The following is a 25,515-nucleotide window of genomic DNA, read 5'->3' as shown; positions in this document are numbered from 1 at the left end:
ATTTATATCTAACCGTCTCAGTACATGCACAGCTGTTAAGTGTCTGACACACTAACAGAAAACATCTTCACAGAGACGCCGTGGACTTTTAATATTTATTGTGTTTCAACCACAACATTCATCCACAACAATATTGTGAAAGGGTGAGACACTGGCACTTGTTTCCTGTTTCCCTCTGATTGGTCAACGTGTGAGCAGGAAGCTGAGGTCACTACCTGGGTCGTACTCCACTGTGGGCTTCCCCCTAAAACACACAAAACTGGTGTTACTGGTGTTACTGGTGTTACTGGTGTGCTGTCAGGTTCTCCATGCACTCTGTGTGTGTGTGTGTGTTACCGGGTGAAGAGTCTGGCCTTGGTGGTTCCCAGTAGTGTGGCTTTGTCGCCCTCCACCAGCAGCAGGGATCCCTCCCTCAGACCCTGAAAATGCACAAAATTAAATGACCACAAATTCTCTAATAAACGCTGGCGAGTCGCCTTCTCAGCGCGCTCACACAGACAAAGACAAAACAGCGGTGGTTGTTACGGCTGCAGTAGCGCTAGCGGTGCTAGCGGTGGTTGTAAAGGCTGCAGTAGCGCTAGCGGTCCTAGCGGTGGTTGTTACGGCTGCAGTAGCGCTAGCGGTGGTTGTTACGGCTGTAGTAGCGCTGGCGGTGCTAGCGGTGGTTGTTACGGCTGCAGTAGCGCTAGCGGTGCTAGCGGTGGTTGTTACGGCTGCAGTAGCGCTAGCGGTGGTTGTTACGGCTGCAGTAGCGCTAGCGGTGGTTGTTACGGCTGCAGTAGCGCTAGCGGTGCTAGCGGTGGTTGTTACGGCTGCAGTAGCGCTAGCGGTGCTAGCGGTGGTTGTTACGGCTGCAGTAGCGCTAGCGGTGGTTGTTACAGCTGCAGTAGCGCTAGCGGTGCTAGCGGTGGTTGTAAAGGCTGCAGTAGCGCTAGCGGTGGTTGTTACGGCTGCAGTAGCGCTAGCGGTGCTAGCGGTGGTTGTTATGGCTGCAGTAGCGCTAGCGGTGCTAGCGGTGGTTGTTATGGCTGCAGTAGCGCTAGCGGTGGTTGTTACGGCTGCAGTAGCGCTGGCGGTGCTAGCGGTGGTTGTTACGGCTGCAGTAGCGCTAGCGGTGCTAGCGGTGGTTGTTACGGCTGCAGTAGCGCTAGCGGTGCTAGCGGTGGTTGTTACGGCTGCAGTAGCGCTAGCGGTGCTAGCGGTGGTTGTTACGGCTGCAGTAGCGCTAGCGGTGGTTGTTACGGCTGCAGTGGCGCTAGCGGGGCTAGCGGTGGTTGTAAAGGCTGCAATAGCGCTAGCGGTGCTAGCGGTGGTTGTTACGGCTGCAGTAGCGCTAGCGGTGCTTGTTACGGCTGCAGTAGCGCTAGCGGTGCTTGTTACGGCTGCAGTAGCGCTAGCGGTGCTTGTTACGGCTGCATTAGCGCTAGCGGTGCTTGTTACGGCTGCAGTAGCGCTGGCGGGGCTAGCGGTGGTTGTAAAGGCTGCAGTAGCGCTAGCGGTGCTAGCGGTGGTTGTTACGGCTGCAGTAGCGCTAGCGGTGGTTGTTACGGCTGCAGTAGCGCTGTCGGTGCTAGCGGAGGTTGTAAAGGCTGCAGTGGCGCTGGCGGTGCTAGCGGTGGTTGTAAAGGCTGCAGTGGCGCTAGCGGTGGTTGTAAAGGCTGCAGTGGTGCTGGCGGTGGTTGTTACGGCTGCAGTGGCGCTGGCGGTGCTAGCGGTGGTTGTAAAGGCTGCAGTGGTGCTAGCGGTGGTTGTTACGGCGGCAGTAGCGCTGGCGGTGCTAGCGGTGGTTGTAAAGGCTGCAGTGGTGCTAGCGGTGGTTGTTACGGCTGCAGTAGCGCTGGCAGTGCTAGCGGTGGTTGTTACGGCTGCAGTAGCGCTAGTGGTGGTTGTTACGGCTGCAGTAGCGCTAGCGGTGGTTATAAAGGCTGCAGTGGCGCTGGCGGTGCTAGCGGTGGTTGTAAAGGCTGCAGTAGCGCTGGCGGTGCTAGCGGTGGTTGTTACGGCTGCAGTAGCGCTAGCGGTGGTTGTAAAGGCTGCAGTAGCGCTGGCGGTGCTAGCGGTGGTTGTAAAGGCTGCAGTAGCGCTGGCGGTGCTAGCGGTGGTTGTAAAGGCTGCAGTAGCGCTGGCGGTGCTAGCGGTGGTTGTTACGGCTGCAGTAGCGCTAGCGGTGGTTGTAAAGGCTGCAGTAGCGCTGGCGGTGCTAGCGGTGGTTGTAAAGGCTGCAGTAGCGCTGGCGGTGCTAGCGGTGGTTGTAAAGGCTGCAGTAGCGCTGGCGGTGCTAGCGGTGGTTGTTACGGCTGCAGTAGCGCTAGCGGTGGTTGTAAAGGCTGCAGTAGCGCTAGCGGTGGTTGTAAAGGCTGCAATAGTGCGAGTATTAGCACTCTGCAAAGCTGCATTATGCCGACTGGACCGAGACAACAAAACTCACCAGGACACAAGGAGTATCAGGTTCTTCATGGTACTGGGTGATCCTCTGCTCTCTGGTCTCCTGCAACAACATCATACACACAGCGTTAGGGATGTTTCATAAAAATATATTTCTATCATGATAAACACAACTAATGGCCTCATCATTCACTAAGAGACTGTGTCTCAATGGGACTTTTCCTGTTTAAACAAAGGTTTATAAATAACAGTAATCCGTGTCCTCAGTCTGCTGGTCTTCAGCAAACTATTTGCAGCTTTCTTGTGCATCATCTTCAGAAGAGGCTTCCTTCTCGTATGACAGCCGTGTAGTTTGATGCAGTGTGCGGCGTACGGTCTGAGCCCTGACAGGCTGACCCCCCAACCTCTGCAGCAATGCTGGCAGCACTCATACGTCTGTTTCCCAAAGACAACCTCTGGATATGGCGCTGAGCACGTGCACTCATCTTCTTTGTTTGACCATGGCGAGGCCTGTTCTGAGTGGAACCTGTCCTGTTGAACCGCTGTATGGTCTTGGCCACCGTGCTGCAGCTCAGTTTCAGGGTCTTCTTACAGCCTCGGCCATCTTTATGTAGAGCAGCCGTTCTTTTTTTCAGATCCTCAGAGAGTTCTTTGCCATGTTGAACTTCCAGTGACCAGGATGAGGGAGTGTGAGAGCGATAACACCGAAGCTGGTTATCAACTCGCTAACTCAACCCAGGGTTTCCCAATCCAGCCGGGAGCGCGTTCACATCAAAGAGGCAGAGTCAACAGACCAATCAAAGACATGAACAAGTCTACTGGCAGCAGAGCGTCAACTGTGACACAACAGAAATACGACCTGGTCTAAGCAGCACGTCTGCATCTGACACATGCAGGGACACATAAAATCAGTGTGAATGCCTAAATGAACAGGCGTAGTCTATAATATGCATTGATTTGATGTGTTAAGCGTTCTTCTTTCAGCTCGGCTGTGTCGGCGTTTCCACATTAAAAGGCTCGGGCGCTGAAGACGTGGTCGTTCGAACTCACTTTAAAAACTTGTTGTCACTTCAAAAATGAGATTAATTTATTTAACACACTCAAAAGTGTCCAAACATTGTTCTAAATTAACTTCATAAAGCAATGAAACAAAAACTCCATTCATGCCATAAAATGTGCTCAAATAATGTTTGAAAGACTGAATCTCAACATTTAGGCTGCTGAAAACTCACCGTCCCACCTTTTGCACCCACAGGTGGGAGGAACATGACTACAGTCTCTGTAGTAGGCCTAAGAAAGCCATATTAAAATGTAGTATAGTCTACTGACCTAAAATAAATAGCATATTAAAATTTATTTCAATATCCCTACCAAACTGCTCATAATATTCAGTCTCACATTAGACAAATAAAACATTTATTTTAAACGGCTGCATCAGGGTGTGTGAAACAGACAGAGCAAATAAAAAATATTAAACACATTTGAAAGCAGTAAGTAGGCTGATCCTGCTGTAAAAACCTGTAGGCAACAACAGCCTTTTAAGAGCTTTTAATCAGTCTCTGTAGGATAATATCGTTATAGTCAAGAGTTTCTCCACATCACCGCTGCAAACATAAAGCAGCTTATTGGCTAAAACAGTCTGTGGGATTTCCTACAGATCGTGATGTCATTTTCCAAGAGAGCTGATTGGTCAGTAGGCGGCGTTTTCACAGCGTTGATCTCTTATCTGGAACATAACCTGCTCCGGGGCAGGTTAGCCGCTCTGCATCAGTTACCATGGAGATCTACCCAGTAAGAAGTGAACCACCGTCGTGGTGCTGAAAACCCAGCAGGGTTAACCCCGAAGTTACCTGGACAAGCTCAAATCCTGCTTCGTGGCCCCTGCTCCCCATTCACACCTGAGACCTTGTAACACTAACGAGGTCACATGACAACGCGGAGGGAAAATGGCTGATTGGGCCCAATTTGGACATTTTCACTTTCACATACACTGTGTGATGTGTTATTTTGAGGGGACAGCAGATTTACGCTGTTATACAAGCTGTACGCTCACTACTTTACGCTGTTCTACGAGCTGCACGCTCGCTACTTTACGCTGTTCTACGAGCTGCACGCTCGCTACTTTACGCTGTTCTACGAGCTGCACGCTCGCTACTTTACGCTGTTCTACGAGCTGCACGCTCGCTACTTTACGCTGTTCTACGAGCTGCACGCTCGCTACTTTACGCTGTTCTACGAGCTGCACGCTCGCTACTTTACGCTGTTCTACGAGCTGCACGCTCGCTACTTTACGCTGTGATACGAGCTGCACGCTCGCTACTTTACACTGTGATACGAGCTGCACGCTCGCTACTTTACACTGTGATACGAGCTGCACGCTCGCTACTTTACACTGTTATACGAGCTGCACGCTCGCTACTTTACACTGTGATACGAGCTGCACGCTCGCTACTTTACGCTGTTCTACGAGCTGCACGCTCACTACTTTACACTGTGATACGAGCTGCACGCTCGCTACTTTACACTGTGATACGAGCTGCACGCTCGCTACTTTACACTGTGATACGAGCTGCACGCTCGCTACTTTACACTGTGATACGAGCTGCACGCTCGCTACTTTACGCTGTTCTACGAGCTGTACGCTCACTACTTTACACTGTGATACGAGCTGCACGCTCGCTACTTTACGCTGTTCTACGAGCTGCACGCTCGCTACTTTACACTGTGATACGAGCTGCACGCTCGCTACTTTACGCTGTGATACGAGCTGCACGCTCGCTACTTTACGCTGTTCTACGAGCTGCACGCTCGCTACTTTACGCTGTTCTACGAGCTGCACGCTCGCTACTTTACACTGTGATACGAGCTGCACGCTCACTACTTACACTGTGATACGAGCTGCACGCTCGCTACTTTACGCTGTGATACGAGCTGCACGCTCGCTACTTTACGCTGTTCTACGAGCTGCACGCTCGCTACTTTACGCTGTGATACGAGCTGCACGCTCACTACTTTACACTGTGATACGAGCTGCACGCTCGCTACTTTACGCTGTTCTACGAGCTGCACGCTCGCTACTTTACACTGTGATACGAGCTGCACGCTCGCTACTTTACGCTGTGATACGAGCTGCACGCTCGCTACTTTACGCTGTGATACGAGCTGCACGCTCGCTACTTTACGCTGTGATACGAGCTGCACGCTCGCTACTTTACGCTGTGATACGAGCTGCACGCTCGCTACTTTACGCTGTGATACGAGCTGCACGCTCGCTACTTTACGCTGTGATACGAGCTGCACGCTCGCTACTTTACGCTGTGATACGAGCTGCACGCTCGCTACTTTACGCTGTGATACGAGCTGCACGCTCGCTACTTTACGCTGTGATACGAGCTGCACGCTCGCTACTTTACGCTGTGATACGAGCTGCACGCTCGCTACTTTACGCTGTGATACGAGCTGCACGCTCGCTACTTTACGCTGTGATACGAGCTGCACGCTCACTACTTTACACTGTTCTACAAGCTGCACGCTCACTACTTTACATTGTTATACAAGCTGCACGCTCACTACTTTACACTGTTATACAAGCTGCACGCTCGCTACTTTACACTGTTATACAAGCTGCACGCTCGCTACTTTACACTGTTATACAAGCTGCACGCTCACTACTTCACACTGTTATACAAGCTGCACGCTCACTACTTTACATTGTTATACAAGCTGCACACTCACTACTTTACACTGTTATACAAGCTGCACGCTCGCTACTTTACACTGTTATACAAGCTGCACGCTCACTACTTCACACTGTTATACAAGCTGCACGCTCACTACTTTACACTGTTATACAAGCTGCACGCTCACTACTTTACACTGTTATACAAGCTGCACGCTCACTACTTTACGCTGTTCTACGAGCTGCACGCTCGCTACTTTACGCTGTTCTACGAGCTGCACGCTCGCTACTTTACGCTGTGATACGAGCTGCACGCTCGCTACTTTACACTGTGATACGAGCTGCACGCTCGCTACTTTACACTGTGATACGAGCTGCACGCTCGCTACTTTACACTGTGATACGAGCTGCACGCTCGCTACTTTACACTGTGATACGAGCTGCACGCTCGCTACTTTACGCTGTTCTACGAGCTGCACGCTCACTACTTTACACTGTGATACGAGCTGCACGCTCGCTACTTTACACTGTGATACGAGCTGCACGCTCGCTACTTTACACTGTGATACGAGCTGCACGCTCGCTACTTTACACTGTGATACGAGCTGCACGCTCGCTACTTTACGCTGTTCTACGAGCTGTACGCTCACTACTTTACACTGTGATACGAGCTGCACGCTCGCTACTTTACGCTGTTCTACGAGCTGCACGCTCGCTACTTTACACTGTGATACGAGCTGCACGCTCACTACTTTACGCTGTGATACGAGCTGCACGCTCGCTACTTTACGCTGTGATACGAGCTGCACGCTCGCTACTTTACGCTGTTCTACGAGCTGCACGCTCGCTACTTTACACTGTGATACGAGCTGCACGCTCACTACTTTACACTGTGATACGAGCTGCACGCTCGCTACTTTACGCTGTGATACGAGCTGCACGCTCGCTACTTTACGCTGTTCTACGAGCTGCACGCTCGCTACTTTACGCTGTGATACGAGCTGCACGCTCACTACTTTACACTGTGATACGAGCTGCACGCTCGCTACTTTACGCTGTTCTACGAGCTGCACGCTCGCTACTTTACACTGTGATACGAGCTGCACGCTCGCTACTTTACGCTGTGATACGAGCTGCACGCTCGCTACTTTACGCTGTGATACGAGCTGCACGCTCGCTACTTTACGCTGTGATACGAGCTGCACGCTCGCTACTTTACGCTGTGATACGAGCTGCACGCTCGCTACTTTACGCTGTGATACGAGCTGCACGCTCGCTACTTTACGCTGTGATACGAGCTGCACGCTCGCTACTTTACGCTGTGATACGAGCTGCACGCTCGCTACTTTACGCTGTGATACGAGCTGCACGCTCGCTACTTTACGCTGTGATACGAGCTGCACGCTCGCTACTTTACGCTGTGATACGAGCTGCACGCTCGCTACTTTACGCTGTGATACGAGCTGCACGCTCGCTACTTTACGCTGTGATACGAGCTGCACGCTCGCTACTTTACGCTGTGATACGAGCTGCACGCTCACTACTTTACACTGTTCTACAAGCTGCACGCTCACTACTTTACATTGTTATACAAGCTGCACACTCACTACTTTACACTGTTATACAAGCTGCACGCTCGCTACTTTACACTGTTATACAAGCTGCACGCTCGCTACTTTACACTGTTATACAAGCTGCACGCTCACTACTTCACACTGTTATACAAGCTGCACGCTCACTACTTTACATTGTTATACAAGCTGCACACTCACTACTTTACACTGTTATACAAGCTGCACGCTCGCTACTTTACACTGTTATACAAGCTGCACGCTCACTACTTCACACTGTTATACAAGCTGCACGCTCACTACTTTACACTGTTATACAAGCTGCACGCTCACTACTTTACACTGTTATACAAGCTGCACGCTCACTACTTTACACTGTTATACAAGCTGCACGCTCACTACTTTACACTGTTATATAAGCTGTACGCTCACTACTTTACACTGTTATATAAGCTGTACGCTCACTACTTTACACTGTTATATAAGCTGTACGCTCACTACTTTACACTGTTATACAAGCTGTACGCTCACTACTTTACACTGTTATATAAGCTGTACGCTCACTACTTTACACTGTTATATAAGCTGTACGCTCACTACTTTACACTGGAGCAAAGGGTCATTTCTTCAGAGTTGTCTCATGAAAAGATTTAATCAGATATTTACAACTATGTGAGCGGTACTCTCACTTTTGTGAGATACTGTACATGTAAATACTCAAGTAAAGTTCCGCAAAACTGTCCTCACATACAGTACAGCTGGGGTAATAATACACTTCTGTCCACTGACATGCAGGACAGAAAACACTGCTGTACTGTACTTTGTATCAGTTTTCCAAGCTGAACAGAAGAGGACCCTCAGAATTCTTATAATATTATATTTATCATAATAATATGATAATAAATAACCCACTATGAGCACAAGGTGGCGCCCTCGCACACCACACACTGTGGACAGGACACTACAGCATTTAGCTGCAGCCCTCATCAGAAAACATCCTATTTCAGTAAGATAACAGCATGTGCAGAGACGTAAAGCAGCAAGGGATTGTGGGACTGTTAAATAAAAACCTCCACACGTCAGACGCCCGGGACTGCTGACGGTGCATCTCTGGTTGTTTTCCTGCTTGAGGAAGTTCTGCAACATGTGAAGCTGTGAAAAACTGCTGTGGTGAACAAAAAGAGACAACCTGCAGTCACTGACGTTAAAGTCTGGACGACGATAACGGAAAGATTAAAGAGGTCGGTGACTGATACGGCAAATGATCAGCCGGCCAGACAAAGACGCCAGTGTTTTACTACGTCCTTATCTACGCAGCAAAGTTTCCTTTTTATAAACGGACTGTGTTTTATATCAGGACAAAATTCACTCTTGCTGCTGCAGCTCAGTGACGAAACACTCATGTCCTTAAGTAAAACTACCATTTCTAAAATGTAAAAATACTCCATTTCAAGAAAATGTCCTGCATTCGAAATCCAACACAAGTACTATCAGCTTCATGTAGTTAAAGCACTGGTTCTGATTAATTAACAAAGTTCTGGTTCACAAATATGTTTTCAGTTTTTGGATATTTGATTTTTAGCGATCATTATTGAAATGAAACCATGTGATCAGTTTAGACGAGGAACGTCTCTCTGACAACAACTCAGAGACTCTGAACTCAGAGGAAAAGGTCTCAAGACAAACTGGGAGGTTTAAGCTTTGATAACACGTTATATCTTACAAGCTTATCGATTGTTTGGTTAATGTACAATCTTATCTGCAGTGGAGTAAAGACTAATGTAGTACCTGAAACTTGTACTTACAGACAGTACTTAAGTAAATGTACTCAGTTACTTTCCACCACTGATGGTCAGGAATGAAAACAGCAAATGCGCATTAATCTGCAGATGCGCATTAATCTGCAGATGCGCATTATTCAGGATCTTGAGGGACTTTTTTGTGATTGTTGCAGCAGCTTTTCTAAGATATTGTGATGAAAGTTGTGATGTTTTTGTGATGAAATTGTGGGAATTATCTTTAGGATTGTAGTTGAATCATTAACCCTGACCTGCATATTTAAACCATCTGACCTTGATTCTTTCCTGCAGCTGACCGGGATGCAGCAGCCTGTGTCACCTCCATGTGTTTCTGACAATTTCTCCGCATGTTTTTTCAGTAGACGATTTTCTTTATGTTTGACCTCACTGCTGCACGTTCTGCAGAACAGCTTCCCCGCTTTGGTTAAGAAGATCTGGATCCTGGTCTTCACGGCCCTCTGCTGTTATTGTAGTAGGTAAACGTGAGACGTTGGTGTCACACACGTCTGCTGCGTCTTCTAAACAAGGAAGTGAGTTTACCGACGTGTGACAACGTTTTGCAGAAAACGGCGATGAGAGCTCAGGTTTGCAGAAAAGTCTCGCTGAATTCACAGAGATTTGTTGAATTTGTGTTGATAGCTGCGATGGCGAAATCTCAGAGGGACTGAATAATCTGTAAATGTGAACGTGGGCATGAGAGGATTATTGAAAAACGTAAACTAGTCCTTTTAGTTTCATGTGGTCTTTGAAGTGACACTGATCGTCTCCTCTGACCCAAGAAGTCCTCTAATACAAAGAGACGGGGTTGTTTACGCATCACTGCAGGTTCTGACTCACCCCCATGTGGCGGCTTTTGAGGTCGGGGTCCAGGTAGTGCGGGTTGATGTTGAAGGGGACGAGGCCAATGGCGGAGAAGGACGGAGGGTAGACGATGGGCATGTCGTTGGTGGTGTTGATGCTGACGGTGGCCACGTTGGTGCCGGCACTGGAGCCCATGTAGGGGACGCCGTCCTGGAGGAGGAGGAGGGAAGGATGGAGGGGTGTAAAGAAGAAGGGAGTGAAGGAAACAGGATGGAATGGAAATTCTTTTTTTTTAAAGAGTTTCCTGCCTGAAGAGGACGAAACAGACTTGATGAATAAACGCTGTCGTGTGGCTGAACGTGAAGAAACAGCTGTGTGAGGAGCGATGAGGAGGCTGACGTCACCTCATCACTAGGGGTGTGCCAATAAATCAATACAGCAAAATATCGTTATACATTTTTCCATGATACTGTATCGATATTCCAGCCCGTCATATCGATACATAAAATAAATAGAGCTTTGACGGTTAGCTCAGTGCTAATGTATAATGAGAATCTCCATTGACGTGCTAGCGAACATTAGCATTGCTGAACATCCTGAGACACACTGTGCAAATACTTAAAGTATGTATGCTTCCTGAGCTCTGTGTGAAATAAAAAAGAGCTGCTAACTTCACTGGCTTGATCTGCTGCTTCAGACCAGCTACAGCAAAGGGTCAAAACTCAAACCCAAAATTCCCATTGGCCTAAAAATACAGGTATCAGTAGGTGCTGAAAGGGCAGCACAACGCTGTGTCACTGAACAGTTATCAATATAATGTGATGTACAGAATAGACTAAATTCAGTGAATTTGCTTTTTTATAAAGAAATGTTTTTATAATAATGTTTCATAGCTGCTCTGTAGTTTTAATTTACAGACTGAAAAGCGTGAGCAGCAGAATTGTGCAATTTTCTAACAGTTTGGATTGAACTTTTTCACGTGCATTTTGTATTCATAGTTAGAAAGAAATTGAGATGTATCACTTTAGGATTGTCTAGAAATCTATCGATTTTCTTAGAATTGACCAGATTTCTTCTGCCGTATTTTTCTAAGATCTGTTCAAACGCTGTTCCTGAGACATCTTGTAATAGTTACAGCAGCTACCCAGAGAGGCTGAAAGGAGAAGTACGATTTATTCTCTTTCCAAAACCTAAAATAAATCCAGATAAATGTCGGCTGTGGATCGTTCCAAATGTGATTTTAGTTAGCTAACGCAAGCTAACTTCCTGCTGAATGCAACTAATAAAGTCCTGCTGTTCTGCTTTTTAATGATCTATAACAATAATGAACAGAGGCCGACCAGCTGTACAGGAACAATGTTGATCCTTAATATCGTTGTCTTTTGTCTCAATTGTAGGGGGATGCGGTGGTTCACTTTTACCCTGTGATCGTTATATTGTATAGTGTAATTTTTTTCACGACAGACTGCGTCTGTCCGAGTCAGTCTGTCCGAGTCAGTCTGTCCGAGTCAGTCTGTTTGAGTCTGTCCGAGTCAGTCTGTCCGAGTCAGTCTGTCCGAGTCAGTCTGTCTGAGTCAGTCTGTCCGAGTCAGTCTGTCTGAGTCAGTCTGAGTCAGTCAGTCTGTTAGTCTGTTTGAGTCAGTCCGAGTCAGTCAGTCTGTTTGAGTCAGTCTGTTAGAGTCAGTCAGAGTCAGTCCGAGTCAGTCAGTCTGTTTGAGTCTGTTTGAGTCAGTCAGAGTCAGTCAGTCTGTTTGAGTCAGTCAGAGTCAGTCAGTCTGTTTGAGTCTGTTTGAGTCAGTCTGTTAGAGTCAGTCAGAGTCAGTCAGTCTGTTTGAGTCAGTCAGTCTGTTTGAGTCAGTCTGTTTGAGTCTGTTTGAGTCAGTCCGAGTCAGTCAGTCTGTTTGAGTCTGTCTGAGTCAGTCAGTCTGTTTGAGTCAGTCTGTTTGAGTCTGTTTGAGTCAGTCCGAGTCAGTCAGTCTGTTTGAGTCTGTCTGAGTCAGTCAGTCTGTTTGAGTCTGTTTGAGTCAGTCTGTTTGAGTCAGTCCGAGTCAGTCAGTCTGTTTGAGTCTGTCTGAGTCAGTCAGTCTGTTTGAGTCAGTCTGTTAGAGTCTGTTTGAGTCAGTCCAAGTCAGTCAGTCTGTTTGAGTCAGTCAGAGTCAGTCAGTCTGTTTGAGTCTGTTTGAGTCAGTCTGTTTGAGTCAGTCTGTTAGAGTCAGTCAGAGTCAGTCAGTCTGTTTGAGTCAGTCAGTCTGTTTGAGTCAGTCTGTTTGAGTCTGTTTGAGTCAGTCCGAGTCAGTCAGTCTGTTTGAGTCAGTCTGTTAGAGTCAGTCAGAGTCAGTCAGTCTGTTTGAGTCAGTCAGTCTGTTTGAGTCAGTCTGTTTGAGTCTGTTTGAGTCAGTCCGAGTCAGTCAGTCTGTTTGAGTCTGTCTGAGTCAGTCAGTCTGTTTGAGTCAGTCTGTTTGAGTCTGTTTGAGTCAGTCCGAGTCAGTCAGTCTGTTTGAGTCTGTCTGAGTCAGTCAGTCTGTTTGAGTCTGTTTGAGTCAGTCTGTTTGAGTCAGTCCGAGTCAGTCAGTCTGTTTGAGTCTGTCTGAGTCAGTCAGTCTGTTTGAGTCAGTCTGTTAGAGTCTGTTTGAGTCAGTCCAAGTCAGTCAGTCTGTTTGAGTCAGTCTGTTTGAGTCAGTCAGTCTGAGTCTGTTTGAGTCAGTCAGTCTGAGTCAGTCCGAGTCAGTCTGTCCTCCCTTTCATGTCTCTAAAGTGAGTCTCTGTCCTAGAGCGGCGTCTCTGGGACTCGTCTCATCTGTAGCCATCGTCGGTTTCCCTTCAGTATAAAAGGTGAACGTCGGCTCACCTGTGTTTTGGACATGAGGCGTTGCTACTGTTAGCGTTAGCTGGATCTGGGGCGTCGTTGTAGCCGGGAGAGCGCGACACGTTGAACACGGTGAAGCGTTCCTTCAGATTCACACCGTGCTGAAGGAAACGCTTCGTCATGTCGGAGCTGCTTCCTCCCTCGCACCAAACCTCCTGACTGCAGCTGGTGCAGTTTGTTAGTGAAGCTAAACCAAACTTTGGAGCGTTTGCCGCAGTCCGCCACGGTCCAGGACCGAGAACAGAAGGACTCTCTTCTTCAGGCTTTATTGACTTAACACATGAGGTGATGTTAGGTCGGTGTAGCAGCTGCTGGCAGATAGGAGACACTTTGATGGACTGTAAAACGCTCACTGCAGTTCAGTCAGGAGCTGAGATATGCAGGAAGTCAGGAACCGAGAATACAAACGCACGGGGCTTAATGAATCCACGGTTCTTGGAAATTTGGTAACTTTTCCAACTTGGAAGCAGTTCTTTATACCCAACCCTGGATTTCAGTTTTGTTTTCTACATTTGCTGTCAGCTCTCTGTCACACCGGGCGTCTGGTTATAAACTAGGTGATGGCGTCAGAGCAGGAAACCAGCTCTGCGTTGCTGTTGCTCTGAGCAGCGACAGCTTCAAAACACGTCTCAGGCATTTTAATCAGTTGACATATAAACAGATAAATCCGCAGTGAGCTAATATATCGTGTGTTTGTGCGTCACCTCGAGGACTCTCCTCCGGATCTCCGTCACCACCTTGTTGTCATAGAGACTCTTCAGGAGCCGGAAAGTGTTTCCTCCTCCTACAAAACAATACATTAACATTTATATCTAAACGACAGAGAGAGGAGGGATTGTTTGGGGGGAGGAAACCACACTGAAAGAAAAGATGCAAGGATGGAAAGGAGGATGGAACGATGGGAAACGAGGACAGAAATCACAGCTGTCAGTCAGCTGCAGCAGCAACTCTTTCAGCCTTTGAGTTTCTATTTTTATAATAAATTCTGTCTCCTCCCACAAGGCAAAACAAAGTGTGAAATTAGTCTCTGAATGTTTCCCCCTGCAAACAAACATCCAACATGTGTCACAGTTCTGGTGTGGTGGGTGAGTGTTTTCAGTGTTTCCTGTTTTATTTTGTAGGTTTCTGCATCCCGTGTCGTTGTCTTGTGTTCCTGCGCACCTGTCTCATTCCCCTGACGGTCTTCACCTGTGCCGTGTTACCCTCTGCTGTGCGTATAAAGTGGTTGTCTCCCTGTGGACGGTCACCTCCTCGTGCTTGTTGTGGACACTGTGTTTTGCTCAGACTGCCTGCTTCACCTCATGTCAGCTGTAAGTCTCTCTTTTTGTAATGAATCACGTTCATGTTGTCTGCGTTTGGGCCCAAAACCCCTGTTTCCAGTTAAACCTGTATTCTGTATCTACACCGTGTGCAGATCAGATCCACAGGTCAGGGGTGGTTTATAATTAAAAATGTCTCATAACAAATTCGATCTTAAAGGGCAACGTTGGTATTTTTGCGGTCGGCAGCAGTGTGAAACGGGGCTGTAACGTAATCCTTGCATCAAAGTTTGTCCACTATGGGGTTGTTTTTGGCCGCCGACAGGCTCGGATTGTTCTTACAAGTGTCTGACAGCATTATGGCTTTTTTTAAAGAGTAAGATTATTTTTGTTTAACCAGAAAGTCACTATATCACCAGACTCCACTCATAAAAACAGAAATTAAGTTTAACAGGGTCCATGTTGAAAAATAGTTACCTTTTAGCAAAGGGACTAACATGAAACCTGGGTTCTGTTATTTGTGTAATCCTGTTTTTCCTCACCTATAAAAATACCCTCAGCCTTCCGGACGGCGTCGACGGGGTCCGGGGCCTCGTGGATGCCGTCCACCTCGTAACCTGCGGGGGCCAAACACGCCACATGAAATGTACACAGACTGTCCTGCAGTGACTCCTCCTCCATGAAGGTTACGACGTTTGTGCTGCTGATAAACTGGATTTATAATGAAAGTTTCTAATATTTAAAAACAATATTTAGCAGAAACACCTTTCAGTAAGAATAAAATGTCAGATTCAACGCAGGGCTGTTGTGTTGCATTAGATTCAGCTGGATGCGTCTCATAAACTCACAACTCAAATGTATGCAAATACTGAAATATATCAAAGCTTGCAAAAATTATACAGAAAAATGTGTAGAAAATGCCTAAAAAGTAGCAGAATATCTTTACATATACTATAAACACTACACAGAATATACATGACGCTTCATCCAGTAATACTTATGTTTATGAATGATTATAGAAGGTGAATATTTGGAAAGAGTACGTCCTGCCCTTGATAATGTGACACACACAGACTTACCCAGAGTCTTAAACTTGTCTCTGGCGGTTTTGGTGTAGGCGTCCCTGTCGTGGAGAGCGTACGGAACAAACAGCACCCGCTTCACATCTCTGAAACACAGAAAACACTGACTGGCATTAAAACAGAGGGAAAGGTCACAGAAGACTTCATGATGTCAGCATCGAGTGATTAAACCTTAAAACTGTTTCCTTTCATTTAACAGCCTTCTAGTTTCACTTCAAGGTCAGATTTTACAAGCTCACGTCTCTCCACACCAAACCCCATAGAAAAATCGAGCATTTTAATTAGATTTTTGGTTAAAATATGCATTATAAACTGCTGCTTGTAACTTTCCCACACGACAACTGATTTACTGAACATGTATGTTTTTATTTAGAGATTCATCAGCCATGAAGCATATCATACTTTTTAAATGCTGATGGTTTTAGACGGATTTCAAAACCAAATTCCATTGAAAAATCTGGCATTTTAATGATACAAACCTTCTACAACATGACTTCATATTTTTTCATAAGATTTCTTTTGTTTGTATTAAAATATGAATATTAAACTGCTGCTTGTGTGCTGATCTTAAGCAGAAGTACTAAACATGTTCATAGAGACATTTGTTATCAGAGATTTAATCAAACTTTTTAAATGGGTTAGTCTTAGTCACACTTCCACACCAAACTCCATTAGAAAATCGGGCATTTTAATAAACGTTAAGAATTTAATTTAATACAAATCATGACTTCAGACGTTAAAGATGGTTTTGTTTTTTCAAATAAAAATATTGATACTGCTGCTTGTGTTCCGTTATAACCACACGACTACTGATTTAAAGTGTTCTAGTCACACTTCCACACCAAACTCTATTTACAAAATCAAGCATTTTAACGATCGTTAAGCATTTAATGCAAACCTTCTACAACATGACTTCAGATCTTTTCAGAAGATTTTTTTGTTTCTATTAAAATGTGACTCTTAAACTGCTGCCTGTGTTCTGATCCTATCACACGACTACTGGTTCAAGCAGGGTTATTAAACATGTTTGCAGAGACGTACGTGTTTTTGCCGATGATTATTTTAAATTGCTCGAATTTTGCATAGAATTCGCTGCCGACGTACAAGAGAAACTTTCTGCACTGAACTTACTTTCCGAAGAAGCGTGAGATGTGGTGCTGACAGTGGTCCAGGTACCCGCTGCCGTGCAGGGTGGAGTTGGACACCAGCAGGAGTCTCCTCTTCATGTCTGCACGCAGAAACTGAAGGAAAGCTGCGGAGGTTTCACGGCTGCAGAGTCCAGAGGTCCGCGGTCACAGTCCGGCTGTGGTCCCGCCGACAGCTGCTCTCAGACGGCCTGCAGACCTGCGGGCATCTGCTGCAGGAGCCACGCACCAGACCCCGGGTCAATTTATCTGCTTTAAGTTTTAGTTGCACTCAAACATTAACTTGATATAAACTTTATATACGTTATGTAAATTTTCCACCGGCGGAAACAACACTAGTACTTCCGGCACAATTATTTCAGAATAAAAGCGCCATCATCACAGCTCTACACCAAATACATTTAGACAAATACTTCACAAATTACAAAAGGCACATGTGTCAAATGTTTTTATATCATCACAATTTGTTTTTTTCTAATCAAAACAAATTTCCATTTCATCACAGTCAGTCATAACAGTCAAAAGAGATAAAGTCAATAATGGATAACACCACAGTTAATTGTAAGTACTATATTTTCAAAAATGTAGTTTAAATGTAACATTAAATATAAAGTAGATGATTAATCGATTGATCGACCAACAACAAATTGATCCAATTATTAATCAATTATGTACGCATTGTCCAGTTCCAGCTTCTCCTCCAATAAGATTCTAACTATAATTAAACTGTAAACTGAATATCTGACTGTTGGCTGAATAAAATAAGCAGGAAACTGCAATGGGTATTTTTCACTAAAGATTAATCGATTACTGATTAAAATTATCGACAGATTGATAATGAAGGTAATTATTAGTTGCAGTGTGTATATATATATATATATATATATATATTTTTTTTTTTTGTTTTTATAAAATTTTAAAGTCAATATCGTAAATTCATTCAGGAAAAGAGTAAATATATATTATAGAAAAACATTTAATGCAAATGTAAATATTTATTATTTGTAACATATTTGGTGGATAAAGTTTTTCTCTTCATTAAAATGACTAAACACCAGTTTTAGACTTTTCCTTGTGTTTATGGTTCAAGGCAGATGAAAGTATTCTGTAAACATAAAGCGTCTAAACATCCTGCAGCTCTGGACATTCAGTGCTTTTATTTTGAAAGGCAGCTTCACTGAACAAATATAACTACTTTTTTTCAGAATAAAAGAATAAAATGTTTTAAAGGATCTCTAAAGAATTACAATATTTCATAGGTAACAAACGTGTTAGTGTTATTATTGATATAACATAAAATGGAGTAACTCAATAACTATTTAGCTAATTAGGCTAATTTATTCTCTGCATTTACAAGAGCTGTCATAAAATAAAAAGTAGAATTGTATGTTTTAGCAAATGTATTTGTCTGAAACAGTTAATTCCCAATGAACCCTTTGTATGGAGATCATTTTGTCTCACTATTAGTATTACAACACGAATAGAAGATTTGTACTCAAAAGCTTTGCAAATATTAAACAGAAATTCCACAAATAAAACATATTTGTGAATAAAATCAACATATTTACAAATAAATTAAATGCATTTGTGAATATGAACATTTTAATGTCTTTTACATTTCTGCTGATTATTTTTGTTTTCATTGTTTTTATGCACAGTTTCTGTCTTCTGATCATTTGTCATGTGACCAGTTCAGTCTGACTGTAGTGGCACCATGTGGCCAGCAGGCGGCAGCAGAGATCAAACTGTGACCATCAGCCGTCAGTCAGGATCAAAAACTAACTTCACAGCTGATAGTTTGTGTTTATAAATTCGTCACACAGAATGAAGAGCAGGAACCTCTGAAAAGTACAAATACTAAAAGAAAAGTACCTCAAAACAGATTTTATTTACAAAACTAAAATATTTTTCTTCAAGAGACTCGGAGGTTTTAGTCTCTATTAACACTTTTATTGAGTCAGTTTTATCTTTCTCTGTTGGTTTAATAATCTCAGTGTGAATGTGTGCTCCATCATTTCAGCGCCTTTTGTTGTTGTTGATGTTTTGAGGGCAGGAAGGTCAAACACACATCAAATAAAACATTATAAATTAATCCTAAAGGTTAAGGATGATTTAATAATTTAATGTTAAAGTCAAACAGGGACGCTGACAGAAGTCTAAGGACGTAATACTAAATGGTGCGTGACATTAATTATAAACATATTTTATTGCAGTATTTAGTACGTAATGTACTGACTGCTCACAGCTTTCCTGCACAGCCCTCATATCACTTTCATTATAATCTGCCTAATGAGCTGGAATAAGCCTGTTAGAGTCCCAGTCTCTGTCAGCGTGAATTCTTGTGAACCGGAAAACACTGCATTAAGAAAGTCATGCTGATGATAATAAGAAGAAAAAAGCATCAAGTTTAACAAATAAAATCATAAAATATGAAATCATGTCTATCTACCACTCATTAAAAGGTAAAAATAAATAAATGTCATAAGCATTGTTTTATTAAGTTTAATTAATGGATTTTTCTTTGCTCCTGGAATTAAACATCCTTATATAGAAATACTGTATTTTGAAATAATAAAAATAAAAGCAACCTATGAATAAAACATTTATAAGTCATAAAAGCATCTGTTTCGTTTGCAGTGAAGTTTTGGAAAACTTTTTAATACAAATTAAATACCTCTTAAGGAGATTTTGCGTCAATCTGTCAATTTACAGATTAGTTATTTTGCAACTATTATTAAACTTTCATAAAATTTACAAAGTCTATCATCCATATATGTAAATTTCATCTTTGTTAGTATTTTAAAAGTTCTTTTAAAACTCTCTATATTAGAATCATATATCATTTGTAAGTTTATATAAGAAAATATAACATGAATGCATGTGTTCATGTGACAAAAAACTTCACACACTTTGTTCTTTTTAAAATGTATTTCATCATTCTCATTTCATTTGACATTTTATCTGTAAATATGAAAGCGTGAGAGAGAAAAAGGGTTCGTCACACACGAGTGGTATCATTTGAATAAAGCCACGAAAAAACAATACTTGGATAAACTGTTCTGTAGATGTCAAATGCCAAAAATAATGCATCTGACTCTTAGAGATGTGCGTCAACGTAAATATAATACATAATGAAGTGTTATTTACACTGGGGAAGCTGGGGACATGTCCCCACCACTTTTTGAAAGCATTTCTAAAAAAAAGTTTTGAAACAGTTTTTGACATGAAATACTAAATAACCTAACAAATGAAAATGCTTTGAGAGGTTTATCATCATGTAATGCATATTAAATATAGAAGAAACTTTGTCAAAAACAGATATTTTGCTAAAGAAAAGAAGCTGCTGATTCCTGCATTATGTTCTGCTGTATTTTTTTAAAGACATTTCCTCCAGAAATTGGTGCAGAAAGTCTCCCAGACCCCCGACTCACATTCAGCACTGAACGTTTCTTGAAAATCCTGTTAAATATCTTCTCATCTTGTTCTCCTGAACCCAATATTGTGCATCCTCACACCCCTAATCTGAGCCTGCATGTCCCCAACACGCTTTAAAACAAAGTGACGCCCTTGTACATTTGTATATTAATATATAAATAAAAATACATAAACATTTTAAGAAAAAGCTTGTATTTATGTTTCCTTTCAGCTTGTAAAGTTTCCTTCTGATTTGGGTAAAGTTGGTGGGAAAGCCTGTTTTTGACTGTGGTGTCTCGCAGTAATGTAAGTACATTTAGACCAAGTACTGCGCTTAAGCAGACACTTGAGGTACTTGTACTTTTGATGCTTTAAGTACAATCTGCAGGCAGTACTTGTGTACTTTGAGTGCAGGACTCGCTGTTACTTCCTGGTATCTCAGCAGTGACAGATGTGGAGCAGCTCTTCAGTGGAAACAGAGGCAGCGGCTGTGGGGGGGCGGGGCTAAACCGCATCTGGATGAAAAACATCTGGACTCTCTCTCTGCTTACTGGAGCGTCTCTGCCGAGGACCGAGCGACGGACCGACGGACCCGACGCCAGTGTGTTTGCCCGGCTGACTTTGCCCGCAGATGATGGCTCGGTGCTGGACGATCCTCGTCCTCCTGGCTGCCGGTGAGTGCTGCCTGTTCTCCGGGCTTTTCTCTCCCTTTCCCCCGGAGCTGTGTGCGGAGCTCCGGAGGGCCAGAGAGGGAGAGAGGGGATGTATGGAGGGAGAGGGGGGCGCGTTTTGTTTTGGAGAGAGCTGCTAGTATTCACGTCGTTTTTATAAGTAAAAGTACCAATAAGTACTGCAGGACAAGTAAAAGTCCTGCCATCAAATACTAATAAAGTAAAAGTACACAAGTAGGCCTATTCACAATCTTTTTATTTAAGTAAAAGTACAAGTAGGCACACCAAAATGTTAAAGTACTCCAGGACTAGTGAAAGTCCTGCTTTCAAATCCTACTGAAGTAAAAGTACACAAGTGGTCACAGCAAAATTTAGTTAAAATATCAGCAGTACATGTATCAGCTTTACGTAGTAAAAGTACTGGTTGTGCTGCAAAATGTCTTCTGTGGCTGTTATTAGATTATTATTGGAGCACCAATGTTAGTTTATACAGTTAGCCAGTTTTTACTGCTTTAAATATAGTACAACTACAACACTGTAAAAGTTGTAAAAGTCCTGCTTTCAAATCCTACTTAAGTAAAAGTACACAAGTATTCACACCCTTTATAGTTCCCATGAAACGGAAACCGGATTGCTGCTTGCTTCCAGATATTTACGTCTTTCCTGTAAAAGGACCACAATGTTAAAGTACCCCAGGATTAGTAAAAAAAAAAAAAAGCCCTGCTTTTAAATCCTAAAAGTATTCACAGCAAAATGTAGTTAAAGTATCAGCAGAAAAATTAAACAAGTACCAGCTTCATCTAGTGAAAGTACTGGTTATAATAATAGTAATAAAAGTAGTCTGTGACTGATGCTTCAATGTTACTTTATACTATATATATTTAACTAGTTCTAACTAATACAGTTAGCTAGTTGTGACTGCTTTACGTACAGTTAGCTAGTTGTGACTGCTTTTGCGTACAGTTAGCTAGTTGTGACTGCTTTTACGTACAGTTAGCTAGTTCTGACTGCTTTACGTACAGTTGTGACTGCTTTTACGTACAGTTAGCTAGTTCTGACTGCTTTACGTACACTTGTGACTGCTTTTACGTACAGTTAGCTAGTTCTGACTGCTTTACGTACACTTGTGACTGCTTTTACGTACAGTTAGCTAGTTCTGACTGCTTTACGTACAGTTTTGATTGCTTTACGTACAGTTAGCTAGTTCTGACTGCTTTACGTACAGTTTTGATTGCTTTACGTACAGTTTTGATTGCTTTACGTACAGTTAGCTAGTTGTGACTGCTTTACGTACAGTTTTGACTGCTTTACGTACAGTTAGCTAGTTGTCACTGCTTTATATACAGTTAGCTATTTTTGACTGCTTTTGCGTACAGTTAGCTAGTTCTGACTGCTTTACGTACAGTTGTGACTGCTTTACGTACAGTTAGCTAGTTTTGACTGCTTTACGTACAGTTGTGACTGCTTTACGTACAGTTAGCCAGTTGTGACTGCTTTATGTACAGTTGTGACTGCTTTTGCGTACAGTTAGCTAGTTTTGACTGCTTTACGTACAGTTAGCTAGTTGTGACTGCTTTACGTACAGTTAGCTACTTTCGACTGCTTGTTTTAACTACTTTATGTACAATTTAACAAAATTTGTGCCACTGAATAACGTTCATAGAAATGAACGGGGCCCCGCTTCCAACGCTAAACCCAGTTCTCTTTATACATCCATGGTTATTTCACTTAAAACCACAAATTTCAACCTCATTATGGCAATCCAGGTTTTTTTTAAATTAATCATGTCTGCTTCTGCTGCAGCAGTTGGAAATAAAATCAGCTGTTCATGGAGACAACCACCAATATGGCCACCATATGTGGATGGATAACAATATCATGGTAGACAAGTTAGAGTAGAAGCTTCTGTTAATGTAGCATTTATTGGGGCTGATACTGAAGGCAAACTGGGTGTTAAACAACAACAGCCTAACAACAGTGAAGTGTACACAGTCTCTGGGGTTGAAGAGCAGAGATAAAGTCTGTATTACGTCCCTGTATATAACATATCTATATACTGTACGATAGTTACCATGTTCCAGCAAAGACTAATGCAAAGCTGGAAGAACACTAAAATTCCATTGTATGATGTGGCAGCAAGATTTCTCTTCACTGGAACTGAGAGGTCAAAACCAAACCAAAACCCACATACTTTTCACCATAAAATAAACACAAACCTTGCAGACAATGAAATCATGTTTTCAACTCAAAATGTTTTCTTTGAAAACACCAGATCTGTTCACACTGCAGCTTTTTTCACTAACTACTGAACTTCTATTAAAAGGAAAAAGATAAAGAGATCTTTATTATCCATTTCTGGAAACTTGTCTTTGGCTTCACCAGATCCATTAAAAACATTAAACATCAAATAGACATAACACAGGACACATATACAATACATTTAAACACAGAAACCAAAAGGAGCTTCAAGTAGACCAGTTATCTCTTATGAATTAATCAAAGCAATTGCACAAGGGATAAAATAATTTTTAAAAAGGTTTCTTGTTACCCTGGGTAGTCTACCCTATAACGCCTTCCTGAGGGGAGCTTGTCAAATTCAGCATATAATTCCCAGCCATATTCACAATCCTGGTCAATTTGGACCTATTCTTAGCACCAAGATTACCATACCATGCTGATATGTTGTACGTTAGAACACTTTCCACGAGGTTTCTGTAGACCAACTCTAGGGTATTTTCACTTTCAGAGAAGCTGCTCAACTTCCTCAACAAATACATATAGCCTTTTTATAGATATAGTCAGAGTTTGCAGTAAAACTCAATCTACTATCAAGTAGGGTGCCTAAGTATTTAAAGTCCTCCACAATGTCAACAGGACGGTCATTAACATTTATTGTGTTTAGGCAAAGTGGGATGTGATTACTGCAGATTACCAACTCCTTAGTTTTACTGGTATTTATGACTAGAGCACTGTTTGAACACCAAAGTCAGCCGGTCCACCGCTTTACTCCAGATTGAAACATCTCAGCAGCTGTTGGATGGATTGTGATCAAACTTGGCCTTCACTTTTCATCTACCGCCATCATCAGGTCAACATGTTAACGTGTCAACACTTTGCTGTATGACCGAATACCTGCAGAACTGATGACAGTCCCATCACCCTCAGCTGCCCGCTGTGTTTACTGCTAATTAGCTAATGTTAGCATGCTAACAGGCTAAACTAACAACATGGTGAACATTATACCTGCTAAACATGTTAGCCTTGCTGTTGTTAACTGCTGCTTCTCAGTCGTACACCGTATAAAAGAAGTGGGCGTAGCCGCCGTGACGTCTACCGTCAATCGTTTAGAAGCCTCCAGTTTGGTAGTTTGGCATCGCCATCTTGATTATTTTTTTTTTTTTGCAACAAGGCACCAGACGTGACCATATTTGGGCGATAGGGTGGCGCTAACTAGCTTGGTAAGCAGTGGTAAGTGCCTCAATAATTCACATTAACTGTGATATTAGCTGGGATGCTAACTAGCGACAAAAGGGCTTAAAACAAAACGTACTTTCTGAAAAATGAGCAGCCGACTCCTGATAAGCTTTTTCAGCGGCGCTGGTTAAATGTTCACAGAGCAGCGGATGTAGCTCCGCCCTAAAGCCTCCCCTGCTTCCTGGTCTCTGTTCCTCTAAATGGGACCATAATTTACTAAATGAACATCATGCTGTGTTGAAGAAGACTTGAAACTAGCGACTGAGACCAGAAACTCATCAGGAAAGAGTTTACTGAGGGAATAAATCAGCTGACAAGTAGAAACATTTTCTCAGAGACTTCTTTGTGCAGCCGGTGGAGTCGCCCCCTGCTGGCTGCTGGAGAGGACGCAGGTTTAATGTTTCACTCTTCAGGCCGGGAGGTTGCTGTCTGGTCTCAGTACAGCATGTCTGTCCATCTCAGCTCCAGTGAAGTGTGATTTTTAACTGAAGTGACTAAATGAATTAACAGAGGAACAGGGAGTGTGGTTAAAAAGCAACGTATTATCTCCCATCCAACAAAGAGCCAATGTATCGTGCACACACAATCATGTTTTCATCACATTCGGGCACATTGGCCTACATTCATTCCCTGGAGACTTGAACCTAACCCTGACCTTAAACCATGTCTTCACCCTAAAATCTAATGATTTACTTAATGGGGACTTTGGGGCATTTTGTCCCCATAAGGAAGGCGAGTACATTGATTTCTGTCCCCACAACATGAGTAATACTTGCTCACACTGGCTTCTTGGCACTGTCTTAAGACACCGGAGAAGAGGGTGACTGGCACTGACAGGAAGTGTGTGTTGTTGGGTGTGGGAGCGTTTTATTCATGCTAATGAGGACAGTAAGGTGACGTGGTGATGGCCTGATGACTCCGGCCTCACACACTCACTCTATTCATCACCGTGAACACAGCCGAGGTCGTGCTGAGGTTATTATCATCTAATAAATATCTGTTCTGTCTGCCGTAAGAGCTCAGTCACACCAGGAAGTGGCACAATTACAAATTTGATGTACTTGTACTTATTTATTAGTGGAGTATTTCCAACTTTAAGCTACTTAATACTTACACTTTACTACGTTTCAGAGGGAAATATTGTACTTTATACTGTATTACAGCTTTAGTTACTTTTCAGATTTAAATTTTTATAAAGAAAACCTGCAATTTGTTTGTAAAATGAGGCATTATTAAGGGTTAGACCGTAAGTGTATGTAGTCGCCGTGGTGTCATCTGTAATTCAGGTTAACTGTGATATTAGCTGGGATGCTAACTAGCGACAAACAGGCTTAAAACAAAACGTACTTCCTGAAAAATGAGATTAGTT

General features: G+C 43.3%; 2 protein-coding genes across 3 annotated transcripts in view; one reads left to right on the top strand and one right to left on the bottom strand.

The window, feature by feature from the left end:
- Positions 1–81: 81 nt before the first annotated feature.
- On the bottom strand, positions 82–16,901 carry LOC119903767 (alpha-aspartyl dipeptidase-like). Its single transcript, XM_038720011.1, has 8 exons — positions 16,574–16,901; positions 15,440–15,528; positions 14,903–14,977; positions 13,806–13,885; positions 10,272–10,445; positions 2,429–2,488; positions 337–419; positions 82–244 (listed from the first exon to the last, which is right to left on the bottom strand). The coding sequence occupies exons 1-8, from the start codon at positions 16,666–16,668 to the stop codon at positions 184–186; spliced, it is 717 nt and encodes a 238-aa protein (XP_038575939.1). The 5' UTR covers positions 16,669–16,901; the 3' UTR covers positions 82–183.
- The window catches only part of tgfbr2l (transforming growth factor beta receptor-like), a 29,521-nt gene continuing 18,383 nt past the window's right edge, over positions 14,378–25,515 (top strand). For both annotated transcript variants that reach the window (XM_038720010.1, XM_038720009.1), the window contains exons 1-2: positions 14,378–14,411; positions 20,444–20,675. In XM_038720010.1, coding sequence (XP_038575938.1) covers positions 20,633–20,675 — 43 coding nt within the window. In that variant the 5' untranslated portion in view covers positions 14,378–14,411; positions 20,444–20,632. The remainder of the gene's footprint in view (positions 14,412–20,443; positions 20,676–25,515) is intronic.

This window comes from Micropterus salmoides, unplaced genomic scaffold (genome assembly GCF_014851395.1).
Source record: "Micropterus salmoides isolate LMB-PRFRI ecotype aquatic unplaced genomic scaffold, ASM1485139v1 Ms_hic_scaffold_15, whole genome shotgun sequence".
NCBI classification, from domain to species: Eukaryota; Metazoa; Chordata; class Actinopteri; order Centrarchiformes; family Centrarchidae; genus Micropterus; species Micropterus salmoides.
The sequence above is the reverse complement of the archived record's forward strand: the minus strand, read 5'-3'. Positions and strand labels throughout refer to the sequence as shown.

What these genes read in the sequence shown, in the direction of transcription:
- LOC119903767 (XM_038720011.1), bottom strand. Translation starts at nt 16,668, where the DNA reads ATGAAGAGGAGACTCCTGCTGGTGTCCAACTCCACCCTGCACGGCAGC. An exon ending in AGACAAGTTTAAGACTCTGG is followed by an intron (nt 14,978 to 15,439) that starts GTAAGTCTGTGT and finishes TGGCCCCCGCAG; the next exon opens with GTTACGAGGTGGACGGCATC. An exon ending in AAGGCCAGACTCTTCACCCG is followed by an intron (nt 245 to 336) that starts GTAACACACACA and finishes TGTGTGTTTTAG; the next exon opens with GGGGAAGCCCACAGTGGAGT.